This window comes from Phacochoerus africanus, chromosome 3, assembly GCF_016906955.1.
Source record: "Phacochoerus africanus isolate WHEZ1 chromosome 3, ROS_Pafr_v1, whole genome shotgun sequence".
In the NCBI taxonomy this organism is placed as follows: Eukaryota; Metazoa; Chordata; class Mammalia; order Artiodactyla; family Suidae; genus Phacochoerus; species Phacochoerus africanus.
In genome coordinates, this window is record NC_062546.1 from 3,952,426 (window position 1) to 3,965,496 (window position 13,071).

General features: G+C 47.7%; 1 protein-coding gene across 3 annotated transcripts; it reads left to right on the forward strand.

Moving 5' to 3' along the window:
* The first annotated feature begins 3,004 nt into the window (after window positions 1–3,004).
* PRELID3B (PRELI domain containing 3B) lies at window positions 3,005–12,754 on the forward strand. 3 transcript variants are annotated; one of them, XM_047770745.1, is made up of 7 exons: window positions 3,080–3,229; window positions 7,359–7,527; window positions 8,638–8,727; window positions 9,101–9,171; window positions 9,291–9,393; window positions 10,017–10,140; window positions 10,711–12,754. In XM_047770745.1, the coding sequence occupies exons 1-7, from the start codon at window positions 3,198–3,200 to the stop codon at window positions 10,740–10,742; spliced, it is 621 nt and encodes a 206-aa protein (XP_047626701.1). In that variant the 5' UTR covers window positions 3,080–3,197; the 3' UTR covers window positions 10,743–12,754. The 3 variants fall into 3 exon arrangements, with proteins under 3 accessions (XP_047626702.1, XP_047626701.1, XP_047626703.1); XM_047770746.1 differs by lacking the exon at window positions 10,017–10,140 and having other exon boundaries at window positions 3,005–3,229; XM_047770747.1 differs by lacking the exon at window positions 10,711–12,754 and having other exon boundaries at window positions 3,081–3,229; window positions 10,013–10,082.
* The last annotated feature ends 317 nt before the right edge of the window (window positions 12,755–13,071 follow it).

The window sequence follows — 13,071 nt, forward strand, 5'->3', positions numbered from 1 at the left end:
TAATGAACCCAACTAGTTTCCACGAGGACGCGGGTTCAATCCCTGGCCTTGCTCAGTGGGTTAAGGAACGAGCCTTGCCGTGAGCTGCAGTGTAGGTCACAGACAAGGCTCGAACCTAGCATTGCTGTGGCTGAGTCCATAGGCTGGCAGCTGTGGCTCCAATTCGACCCCTAGCCTGGGAATTTCCATATGCCGAGGGTGCAGCCCTAAAAAGACAATAAATAAATAAATAAAATAAAATAAATAAAGTGTATTCATAGGTGTTCCTTGGTGACTCAGCAGGTTAAGGATCCAGCCTTGTCACTGCTGTGGCACAGGTTCAATCCCCAGCCCAGGAACTTCCGCATGCTAGGGGCGTGACCACAACAGAAGTGTTTGCACAAAAGCTGATGTAAGAAACTTAAGTAATACGGCGCCGATGGTATGAAGATAGGGCAAACTGTGAGGACTGCAATAGAATAACTGAAGCTTGGGACTGAGAGGAGCTGGCGCCCCGCTGAAGTTGGGGCACCTGATGTCCACCTGCCAGGCCTGTCCGTGTGCCCACAGAACGAGGGCCGCCCCAGGTGCTGCGGGCCTGCCTCTCCGCTCCCAACCCCGAAGCCCGCCCTTCCGCCAACCCTCCTCCTCCGCCGCCGTCTGAGGAGACCCCGCCCACCCGCCCCGGGAAGGCGCTGCCTCGGTGGGCCTGGGACCTCTGCTCTGAACACCTAACTGCTGCTCCGAACACCGCCTAGTTCTTTCTGGACTTGTTTTGGGTTCCGCAGCCAGAAGTGAAGTTTCCCGCTGGGTAGGAATCCTATCTGTATACTCCGCCCCGCCCCCCTCCGCCGCCCCCAAGCACAGGGAGGGGCGCACTGGTGTGGGGGTTGTGTGTGTCACCCTGGAAGTGCCAGGAGAGCCAGTCGCCTACTTAATTTCAAGTCCAACTAATGGCCTGCTAATAACTTCCCTGTCTCTGTGAGAAGCACAGTCAGTGACAGTTCAGGTATCTAAAACAGTTTAGCCTGTTTATTTAAGGCTATTTAAGGCTTAGGTATCTAAAAACCATTAATTTGTTTCCTCTGTGTGTTTCTGAGTCTCCAGGAGATAATGGATATAAAGGTCCCGCTCTCCAAATCCAAGTATAAGGTCATACTACTTCCACACCGGAAAGACACTTCGGCCTGGGAGTTCCCGGCATGACTCAGTGGTTAACCAACCCGGCCAGTATCCATCAGAATGCGGGTTTGGTCCATGTGCCGCGGGTGCAGCCCTAAGAAGACCACAAAAAAAAAAAAAAAAAAAAAAAACAAACCTTGTGCCTAGATCTCAGGCTTCCGTGCTCCCATTCCCAGCACTCAAGGTATAGGGAGTTAAGTCGATAGGCTAATGCATTATGGTGGGGGTAGGTGTCATTCCGTTTTCACAACTTTACAAAACAGAAATCTTGAACTAGGGGGCAGAAAAACGTTCTCTAAAAGAAACAGAATAGAAATCCTGGGTGGCGAACAGCTTCAGGGTGCTCCAGGAATAGCAGGGACAGGCTGTTCCCTGCTGATGGTTCCTGAACCAGTGTTTTTAACAGCCAGCAGCATTAAATTCGCACCTTAATCACGGCTGAAGCACTCAGCAGCCCTTAAAGCATTAACTCCCCAAGAATTCACTCTAACTACTGTAGGATTTGGGGTTTTTTTCAGTCCTAGGTACCACAAATTGCACTTAGCAACTACCTAACCGTATTATTTCCTTCCTGTCTAATGTAATTTTTGTTTCTTTTTATAAAGGGCTTTGGCTATTTAAAAAAATTATCCTCCCTCCTAAATTAACCTGGCTTTTACTTGTTTTTAACAATCAAAGGAGCTAAGAACAAGAATGAGGCAATGCTTCTAACTAGCTTCTAAGTAGCCAGATGTAAAAATCTTCCTCCACAGCCATCGTTCAAAACAGCAAATTGTTTTCTTAGGGGGTACCGTTTGTGGATTGTGGTGGGGACCGGGGGAGGGAGGGCTTATCCTGAAAGCTAGGCCGGTTGGTCCACTGATCAAGGCTCATTTGTGGATGAAGCCACGTGCCGTTCCTTCCTGCCCCTCACACCTTAGTCATTCACTCATTTATGCAACAAACATTATGTAGGTGCAGGGGATGGTTGGACAGGTCTGGCAGGGGCCTCACCCTCAGGAACTTACAGTCTAGTGGAAGCCAGACAGATAAAGAAGGTGACGCCATTAGTTCGTTCACTCTGCAAATAATTATTGCCTTTTTCACCAAATAGCCATTGAGCCCTTCCTGAGCATCATCTTTGACCACGACAGGCAAGATCCTTGTCCTCAAGGGCTTACATTTGAGTGGAAGTTAAACAAGGTGACCTCAGGGAGTGAGAAGTGCTAAGAAAAATGCAACAGGATGTTGTGACGGAGGCACTAAAGGCTGGGGGCGCTGCCAAGGAAGGGGACACCGAGCTGAGACCCATCCCCTAAACCCAGCGCCAGGGAGCTTTCCATCTGCACTGCTGAGCAACTGCTGAGCACTCGTGCTTCCTAACCACACCTCTGCCGGGCGCTAACCGCCGAGGGGCAACATCTGTGGGAGGATGGGTGGAATGAGCAGAGGGCTGACTGCCTGGATGGTGGTTTGACTGGTTAGCTGATGAACTGGTTGACTCTGGTCCCTCCACTGCCTGGGCTGAGACAGGAGGTAGGAGGAATTTTCTAATGGGGCCCCGTGAACATCTGCTCAAAGGAACACCGAACACCGCAGGGACTGTCAGAGTAAGCGGGGCCGACTGGACCCGTCCACAGACCTCGCAACACAAAGCAAGCACCGGCCGGCCGAGCGAGGAGGTAGAGGGCAGCCCGGCCCTGACCAACTCCGCCCAGAGTTCAGCGCTCCCGCCGACGCCCGCGAGGGGGCGGGCCGCGCCTGCGCAGCACGGCGCCTGCGCTGGCGGCCCCGGACCCTGCCCTCGGAACTGCGCCGGCGCGGTGCGCCTGGCGCTAAGGGGCGGGGTTCCGTTGCGCCGCGCGCAAGGCTGGGGCAAAACCCGGGCCGGGATAGGGCGTGGGGCCGCGCGTCGGGACGTCCCCCGCGTCGGGCCCGAGGGCGCGTGCGCACTGGGCGGCCGGCGGGGCGGCTGAGGGGCGGGGCGGGGGCAAGAGTGGCCTCCTTGCCTCGTTGTGCCCTATCGCCGCCCGGACACCGCGCAGGCCGCCGGCACCATGAAGATCTGGACTTCCGAGCACGTCTTCGAGTAAGTTTGGGGCGGGAGTGGGTCGGCGAGGGGCACGGGGCCACTGCGGGGGGCAGGGCGGGGCGGGCCTGGAGTCGCAGCGGGGCCGGGGCGCCCCTCAGGAAGCTTCCCGGCGTCGGGCCCTCGGGGGGAGCTGGGCCCGAGCGCCTCGGAACCCTGGGGGGCGCGGGCTCAAGGTCACGTCTCCGGCGACGCCCGGGGCATGGCCCGCAGAGGAGACGGCCTGGGACAGACTCCACTCCGGTGACGGGGGCGTCGCCGGGCACGAGGTCCTTACCTGCGCTCGGGGTGGGCGAGCCCCCTCGTCGTCACCTCAGGCCTTCTTGCACAGCCCCGTGGGACGTGACCCCGAGGATCCCCGAGGAAGGCGTGGAGTGTCGAGGTCTGGTCGCCAGGTTTGGGTGCAGTTCCTCACCCGGAAGGTGGATCTAGGGTGAGCCCGGGCGACCAGGAAGCAGAACTTTTCCGGCAGCTCCTTGACCTGAGGATTGGAATTTGTGGCCTTGGAGTTTGAGTCCAGGGTCCAGATTGGGCTCCAGCAAGCTGTGTGACCTTGGGTTACCCGGTTTCGTCCGAGACGTGGAAGGTGGTGGTGTCCTCAGGGCCTGCCAGCGCTGAGATGCCTGCGAGGCCACGTTCGTTATCATCTTTTGGTTTCGGAGAAATACTTAGGAATGAAAGTAGGCCCTAAACCAGTCGAATGTTGGGAATTAAATTCCCTTCCGGGTCTGTGATGCTCCCTGCAGCAGAACCACACATTTAGATGGCTGGATCCTTTTCTGCCTAAGCGCATAGTTGGTTGGTAATCTCATTCCTTTTTATTGCCTAGTCTTTTTCTTCTTGATTTGAAATGCCACCTTTGTCCTAAACACTGTTGTGATTTATGTTTTAATTCATTTCTCAGCTAACTGCTCTCTTCCACTGATGTTGCTATTGTTGCCACACTGTTCTAATTTTTATAGCTTGGTAGTTTGTTTTAGCTTAACCGTTTGATTTTGTTTTAAACAGTGTTTCCAAGGACAGTTTTTCAACGAAGCTGTAGACTTTTTACATACTCAGTGACTCAGGCACAGGCCAGAGGTCACTGGGTCCTGGAAAGTATAGAATGTTGGAACCAGAGGGAAGAATCCTTTTCTCCCTCATGTTTACAGGCTTTCTAGCAGGGAAGACCCTAAATTTGTAGTCTTTCTGATGTTCTTTGACTGGGTCACATTCTTCACTGCTGCAGTTCAGCCCTTGCGATCACGAGGGGTTTCTTCTTTACACGTCTCATCTGGGTTTAAATGCTTAGGAGTTTTTGGCACTGTGTCTCCTTAGGATTTTCTTCCTTAACACTCTTCTTCCCTACTTGTTCCCCATCCTCTTCCCATGCATTCTGCCCTTCTCTTGAATGCGTCCCTCTTTTCTTCACTGTCCTTATAAATGCTCAATGAGGAGAGTTCCCGTTGTAGCTCAGTGGTTAGTGAGTCCGAGTAGGAACCGTGAGGTGGTGGGTTCGGTCCCTGGCCTTGCTCAGTGGGTTAAGGATCCGGAGTTGCCGTGAGCTGTGGTGTAGGTTGCAGACGCGGCTCGGATCCTGCGTTGCTGTGGCTGTGGTGTAGGCTCTGATTAGACCCCTAGCCTGTGGGAGCAGCCCTAGAAATGGCAAAAAGACCAAAAAAACTTTTTTTCAATGAAATTCTCTTGTTGGCCTTCCTTTTTTGCATCTCATCAGGGATTCTTAATCTTCTTTTTCTCTTTCTGTCACAAACCTCTCTGAAATTGGATGAAAGCTCTGGGACTCCTCCCAAAAGATGGGCCGTATTCCTGTAACTGCTGTACATGTCCTGGAAGAAGCAGCCCTGGTCCTGACTCTCCCCAGATAATCTAGGCTTTTGGATCAGAATCCCAGCCGATACACATTTATGACACCCAAATCTGTTGCTTGGGCTCCAGCCTCTCTTGAACTTCAGGTCTTTGTTGCCAGTGCTTAGCAGGTGTCTCTACTCATGTTCCTGCAGGTTCTTCAAACTCAGCTTACCTCTCTCCTCACAAATCTCACAGTTTCCCTATGTTTCCCTTCTTCTGTGTCTTTCCATCTTTGATTTTTCCAACAGTTCCCTCTGAAGTGTAATATGTAGCTGGTATCCAGTCGAAGCCATTCATTGATTTCTTCAGTAAGTGTGAAAGCCCCCTGTGTGCCAGGCACTGTTCTTTGGGTTGGTTACACTTTGGTCAATAAATCAAGACACCATTGCTGCCTTGATGAGTTACCAGCATTCCCCCATCTTGTTTTGTAGGTGGAAAAAACTGGGCAGCTCTCTAAGCCACCACAGGGTTCTACTGACTGCCCCTGGTGCCCCCTTTGCATGTCTTCCAGTGTGAAGTCTTTTCACATAACTCATTAATTCCGTTAATATGAATCGCCGGAAGATTGTTAATTGTCCATGTGCATCCTTTGTAATTTTCGAGCTGGTTATGTTTTCATCCGTCTGTTTTGTCCAAGCTAAGTCAACAGCAGCGTTTTCAGGTTGGCCCAGAGAGGAGAGGACTAAATGACAAATACCACATAAGCACCCTGCAGTTAGGAATTTTTTTAGAGGAGGTGGGGAAGAGCTAAGTGCGAGGAAGCCAGCTACCATGGTGCATGACTGGATGGAGACGGGGAGGGCTCCTCTGATTTTCCTCTTAGATCGTTTCCTTGGTAACAGTCAGAGTGCTTGGCCTGTATCACCTCTGTGGGGACAGACAGTTGATGAAGTAGCTCTGCTTATACACCTGCACTGATTGCTGATGGGGCTTGAGACTAAAATTGAATGGGGTTCATTTGCATATAACATTATAGCAAAAATGAAACACTGCAAAGAACAATACTGGTAGTCCAGGGTTTTGCTACATGAGTGGGATTTAGATTTTCCTTCTGTCCACAAAAAAATTGTCAGGCTTAATTCTCTGGAAAGTTGAAAAGATTACTGCCTACCTGTTGTGCTTTTAGAAGAATAAAAAGTAGTGCCGTGGGGTTTATCAGTGTCGTTTGAACCAGTACCTCCAGATCTTGTCTTTCATGTAGAGGAGACCTGTAGAATCGGGCTGCATGTGGACTAAATCACTTTTACTATTCATTGTCGTCAATTAGAGGCTCTTTCGAAAAGGAAAAGCATTATCTTTTACAAGCATCTTACTCAGATAAGTGGTGACGAGAACACGTGTGCATCCCATCTTGCATCACCCAAGTACATGTGCTTTTTCACGACCGTAAAGATGCTGCAAGTTCCATGATCTCGTTAGCATTTCAGTCCTAGGCAAGAAGCACGGGCCTGTCCCGGGGAATGTTAGAAAAGAGCACACTGGGAGCACCCTAAAAACACTGTGTTGTATTGAGTGACCTTCAGAACCCATCAGAATCACTCCTCTTAGGAAAGCAGTGGTTGAGGACTGACTAGAGGGGCCACTGTTATTTAGTACATTAATAGAGGAAAATACTTTCTTAATATGGCTTTTAAGTCAGTCATGCTTTGGATCTTTTTGTAAAAAACCCCTCTAAAAATCTACGTGCCTATAATTTATTTTCCTCTCATTACTTCGTTATAGCTTCGCAGAATTGGGGTTAGAAGAATAGATGGTATAATGGTAACATTTTTTACTGTTTGTTTCTGTAGAACATCTGTTTTTTTAAGTATTGTTGATTCACAGTGCTGTGCCAGTCTCTGCTGTGCAGCAGAGTGACCCAGCCATACATAAATATGCATTCCCTTTCTTATAATATCCTCCATCACAGTCTATCCCAAGAGACTGGCTATAGCATAGAACATAATTTTTAAATACATTTTTATGAATCAGTGGTTCTTAGAAACAGAATTTCCACGTGGGAATGGCCACTGGTAAGCAGGAAGAAACTGGTGAGAAACCGCCGTCGTGCTCTCTAGGTTGTTTTAACTCTTAGGCATCAACTGTACCATATGGCCTGTGTGCCGAGAAGCTACTGAAATCTGTACATGCTCAAAACGTAGACTGGGCCCTCCCCCCATTGTTCAGTCAGTGTTTCAGAACATCATTTTCCCTGGGCAAATTAAAAATAACCTGATGGGTTATAAAATGGTTTAATTCGTATGCATATTTTAAGGGTTTGATTTTGGGTTCCTGTCGACAGCCACCCATGGGAAACCGTCACAACAGCTGCAATGCAGAAATACCCCAACCCCATGAACCCCAGTGTGGTCGGAGTTGACGTCTTGGACAGACACATAGATGCCTCTGGAAAGCTGCACAGCCACAGGCTCCTCAGCACAGAGTGGGGACTGCCTTCCATAGTGAAATCTGTAAGTGTGTCTTTCTTCCCGAAGAAATGTGACTGCTGAAGAGAAGTTTTCTAAACCACATTATAATTTCAAATAGGTTGTGGGAGCCGATCTGAATGTCATTTTTGCATCAGTTCAAATTGTATTATAATAAACTTGAGTTATGAGTGTATAATGAATTGGAAATATTATTACAGTCTTCATGAAGCCACCTGATAAAACCTGAAGGAAGCCAGCTAATGCTCTAATCTAAAAGTTTTATTCTGCTGTTCCTACTTTACCAGCAACTTGAGACCAGCAGTAAGCTGGGGAGGCACTGGTGGTGGCCCGCTGACACGGACTGTGGCTGGGTCGTGAGGACCACCTGCCCCCTTTGCCCCGTTTGTCCCAAGATCTGGCCCTGCGGCCTGTGTTGAGAACATAGCTCTGTGTCCTTGGCAGGGAGCTGGCTTTAGTGAGCCTTTGTAGCCAGCAGGAAACTGAAGCCAGTTTGTCGTGATGGGAGAGAAGCCTGCTGTACATGCATCGGGTTGTCTGTGGAGATTCTTCCTAGAAGGTGGGCCCACTCCCGAAAGCAAAGGACGCGTTTTTCAGCCGGAATGTGCTGATTGCGTCCTTGGTGCGACCCCTGCCCTGGATAGTGAGGACGCAGAAGAGAGCAGGACCGGGGCTGTGGCCTGGGCTCAGCCCGGGGGTGGCACGGGTGGGTCACGCTGCCTCCCTCACGAGGGCTGCGCTTCTGTCTGGAGGCTGCGGCACAGCACCCTCTCCCTTGGACCCCTTTCGCTAGACGCTGTGTTTCCCCGAATATTCTGACTTCCAGATTTGGGGCTCCTTGCTCCACTGTCATACTTTGGCGGTTTCAGTGTCCTGCATGCATTCTCAGTGGGCAGGCTGCTGGTTGCCTCTGGGAAGGGTTTTTATGTCTGGCAGTCTCATCTTTCCATGGTGTGTGAATCCTTTTACCCTGAGATGGGCCTCCTTTCTGAACTTTGTCTGATTCCTCACATTTTTTATGAAACAGATTTTTGGTTCAAGATATTAACACATTTTTACCTTCACATAAAATATTGATACACTTGTTAAGAAAGCCTTCCTCTTCTGATTACTAATTCTGAATGTTTTACTTAGATTATTGGTGCAGCAAGAACCAAAACATATGTGCAGGAACATTCTGTAGTGGATCCGGTAGCGAAAACAATGGAACTTAAATCTACTAATGTAAGTCAAACGGTTTGGCTTGTCCTCCTCTCTTAGGTGGTTGAGATGAGTGTGTGCGCCGGGAGGTCGGTGCTCACGAGCTGCCTCCTTGCTCTGCCTGCTCGCCTCCCTGCTCCCGTGCTCCTGCTTTACTGTTTCTAGGAGACGGCACCGGATAAAGTGTATTTGGATCATATGCATATTATTACTGTTACAATATTTTTGTCACATTTACTGTTTTTCTAATAAAAAGGAAGCAACAAATAGAGTTCTAGTCACACAGTAAGATCTTTTGTATATTTAGCTAACAAGATTTTGGTTTGTGAATTAATTTTAGAAATGTTTTTAATCTTGATTTTCAAAATGATTGGACTTTTTCTTTTTAATTCTGTAGATTTCATTTACAAACATGGTTTCAGTAGATGAGAGGCTTATATACAAACCACATCCTCAAGATCCAGAGAAGTGAGTGAAAAGTGTTGTTAAACTTACTTTACAGTATGTTTTAATTTTTTTCATCAGACATGTCTTCAAAAAGTAGAAGTTAGGGCTTCCTGAAGTGCTGTGAATGTGCTTTGTTCCAGAACTGTGTTGACTCAAGAAGCCATAATTACCGTGAAAGGCGTCAGTCTGGGCAGTTACCTCGAAGGACTGATGGCAAGTACGATATCTTCCAATGCGAATAAGGTAAGTAGGGCTGCTCCGGGCGTGCTTTCATCTTGGTTTCCAGGATGCTGTGACTTTCTTGGAGGAACTGTCCCTGTGGGTGGACTCCGAGCCAGCACAGTTCCCAGCCACACGGGCAGCTCCCAGTGCAGGCTCGGGGCTCCCATCTCAGTACCACTCGGACCAGCCTCCTGCCTGTGAAGCGGAGGTTAATTACCCCCGTCGCGGGGTTGGGCATGAAGAGTCCACGAGATGATGCGGAAAGCGTGTGGCCTCGGGCCTCGGGCCTCGGGCGTGTGACGCGTAGCTGGTGTCATGGCATCAACTCGCAGCCTTTTTTTGTGACCATCCCTCACCCCATATCCACTGTAGATACTTGTCTCCGAGTAGCCCACCCTGCGACATTATCCCATACCACAGGTTGTCCCTGTTGATAGGGATGCGTGTGTGTCTGTGCTTTATGCATGAGGAGAGTGAGATTTCTCTACACCCTCCCCCGACTAATGTTTGCCCCATTGAGAATAAATGACTTCTTAAGAAGTAAGTTTAGAGAAATAGATGCCTACTGCACTGTCTTATAGCACGTTTAATATAATCATTCAGCAGCAAAAGATATTCATAGATGCCTTCTCTGTGCCAGGCAGAGTGCTAGGCTAGACGGGGGATACAGCGGGGAGCAAAACAAACCTGGTCCCTGCCCTCGTGGAGCTAAGAGGAAGGCGCCATTAATCACACAGCCCGACATTAGGAAAGGAAAATTACTGAAAGGTATGAGAGTGTTTAATGAGTGTTAGTAAGTGATGTTGCTGCGAGTCCTGAATGAGGGGTGGGTAGGCTGTGAGGGGGCAGCCAGGAAGCACTGCAGGCAGAGGAGCTGTGTGTGCAAAGGGCCTGGGGCCAGGAGCAGGAAAAGCTCCTCTTTCTGTTGCTCGGGAGCTCCAGAGTGCAGGGGAGGGGGCTTGAAGAGGAAGTCAGGGACCAGATCTCTCAGAGCCCTGTACAGGGTTTTGATGAAAATATGCACCTCAAAAGGGAGTTTGACCTCACCCCCGAAGGGGGGCCACTGTAATCTTTAAGCAAGTAAGTCGTTGAATTGCGGATTCCTTTGAGAACATGTGTTTCACACGAAATAGCCAGTTTATAGATAAAGCCAGTTGCTCAAGGCATGTGGTATTTGGTAAACAACATTAAAGAAGAAAAAGCAGAGATAAAAACAATCAGTCCTGGTGAGGTGTGGTTACGCGTGGACTACCCCTGTTACTTCCCCATGGGACTTTTATTTGACATGTGCCGGTGCTCTCACTTGGTAGCAATGAGTGTATTGGATTTTTTTTTAAGGGCCGAGAAGCAATGGAATGGGTAATACATAAATTAAATGCTGAAATTGAAGAACTGACGGCTTCAGCCAGAGGGAGCATCCGGCCACCGATGGCAGCGGCAGCGTTTGTAGAGAAATGATCCTGAAAGTGGACGTGCGCACCCGGTCCCCCAGGTCTCTACACGCTGGCGGTGTATTTATTTGTTATTTAAAAAATTCAACTATATTTTAGGTAGAATTTTTTTTTTAATAAGCTGAAGAGAGGCTGTGTGACTGGATCAAAACAGAGGTGCAGGATTTCTAAATAAAAGGGATTGTCTGAAATTAGTGTTGTTGGAAATGATGTCTGCTTTTGAGGATTCTCGTATTTATGTGAAAATGTAACAATATTTGAAAAGTATTTGTAAATTGGTATTGGCGGATTAAATCTCCTTCAGGTAGAATTTTAAAGCTTTCGTGCATTAGAACTCTGCCTGGCTTTGGACCAACCCCAAGACAAAGCAGAGCCACCTCTGACACACCCCCAGTTGCCCTGCTGCGGTAAACTTCCAGAAGGCGCCTGAGAGGACTCACCTTGAAGGGAGGAATCGGATAGTTGTTAAAAGACAGTAATTTGCTCTGCTGTAAATCACCATCGAAGGCCCCAGTGGTTTAACTTGGTACTCAAATAACATTTTTGGAGTAAAAATGATCACAAAAGTAATAAACGACTCCAGCAAGAACACCCTTTTATTGTGTTAACCAGTACTGTACTGGTTTGCCAAAGCTGTGTAACTTAGTAAAGGTACTGCCTTCCTTGGATCTGTACTCCATGACTTGGTATGCCGCATCGTGGGCTGGTTATATTAACTGAAGAAATCAAGTCACTACCGGAATCTTGCAACACTCGAAACTTAAACAGAGGAACAGCTGTTCACATCTTTTAGCTTTTCACATTTGCCTAACTTATAAATTGCCATGTGTCAAAATCATGGTTCTGTAATTGCTAAAGCATGATATGTCAGGTTATTTGAATATAATTACCTTTTGAAGTAATTGTGACCACAAAAACATCTTTTTACGTGAAGAGCTGTACCTCATTTGAAACTACTCAGATGATGTCTTGATCCGAAGCATAAATCCCAGGGACTTAATGTTTTTAATAATACGGTGTCACTGCCAGGTTGGGGGCGGCATCGAAGAAGAAAGAATAATTGGGTAGAAAAAAAGCGTTGACCTAAACCAACCACTACATGAATCGCTTTGCAGCTTTTATTTATGGGAAATCCTTGCTTTGGATGCCAGAGGGCAGCTGCAATCTGAAAACCAATACAATAAATGCATTTTGTTTTGTATCTGGTAGCAGGCAGTTAATTATCAACCACTAAAAAAAGAGTATCTTTGATACTTGGAACAGTTGCATAGAGAGTATTTTTATTAAAAGGTGATTAGTTCTTGCCTTTATTTCCACAGTGCTTAATGTGATAAACTTCTAGTCAGGTTTCCTGTAAAACAAACCAATTAATATATGTACCTAAACCACAAAAACAGTATACCAAACTGTTTAAAAACTAGTGCTTTTCTACTTAAAATATTGTTAGCTTAAGACTTGGGATATTTGTAAAAGCCAGTAAGGTTTTTGGTTATCTTTTGTAACCGGAGATGATTTTTACAATTAAAATCACATTTCAGCTAAACATTGCTCAATGCTGATATCATTACATTGCCTGTGTAATTTCTGAAAATTATACTTTTTCTGAAAAAGATGTGATAATACCCTAATGATAAAAAGACTTCTGAACAAAATTTTATCCTGTTTTTTTTTTAAATCTGATCTTAATGATAAAATTCTGTAAATTTTCACTTTCCAGTGTAATTGCTTTAGTTAAGTAGCTGGTACTTATGGCTTTTACATGTTAAAATATAAATAACATAAGCATTTGAGAGGGCTAAACTGGAATAAAGTGTTCGTGGATTAGAATTAGACTTACGGATTGTGGGGCATATTATCCTATTTAATATGAGAAATGGATCTTATATGAATTAAGAAAAATCTTGTTAATAAAAACTTATTTTTTAACTATGTTTTTCTTGATTATAGTTTCCTTCTAATAACTGCAAAGAGCAAACGAATTCGCTCAATTGCCTCGGGCTACAAGCGGCACAGCGCTGCGAGCTCGACCCTCGCTGGACCGGAGCGGAGGGTTTACGCCCCTTCCTGCCCGGCCTGTCTCTCGGCGCCCACCCAGGGTTGTCCAGAACCTCTGCGGCTTGTCACGGGGTCGGCTCGCCTCGGCCGAGGTTCATTTTTTTTAACTGTTAACCCGGGGTGGAGGCGCCCGAGTGCTGTCAAGGTCGGGACGCGGCTCCGAGTCTCGCGCCCCCGAAGCCACGCGGTCTCA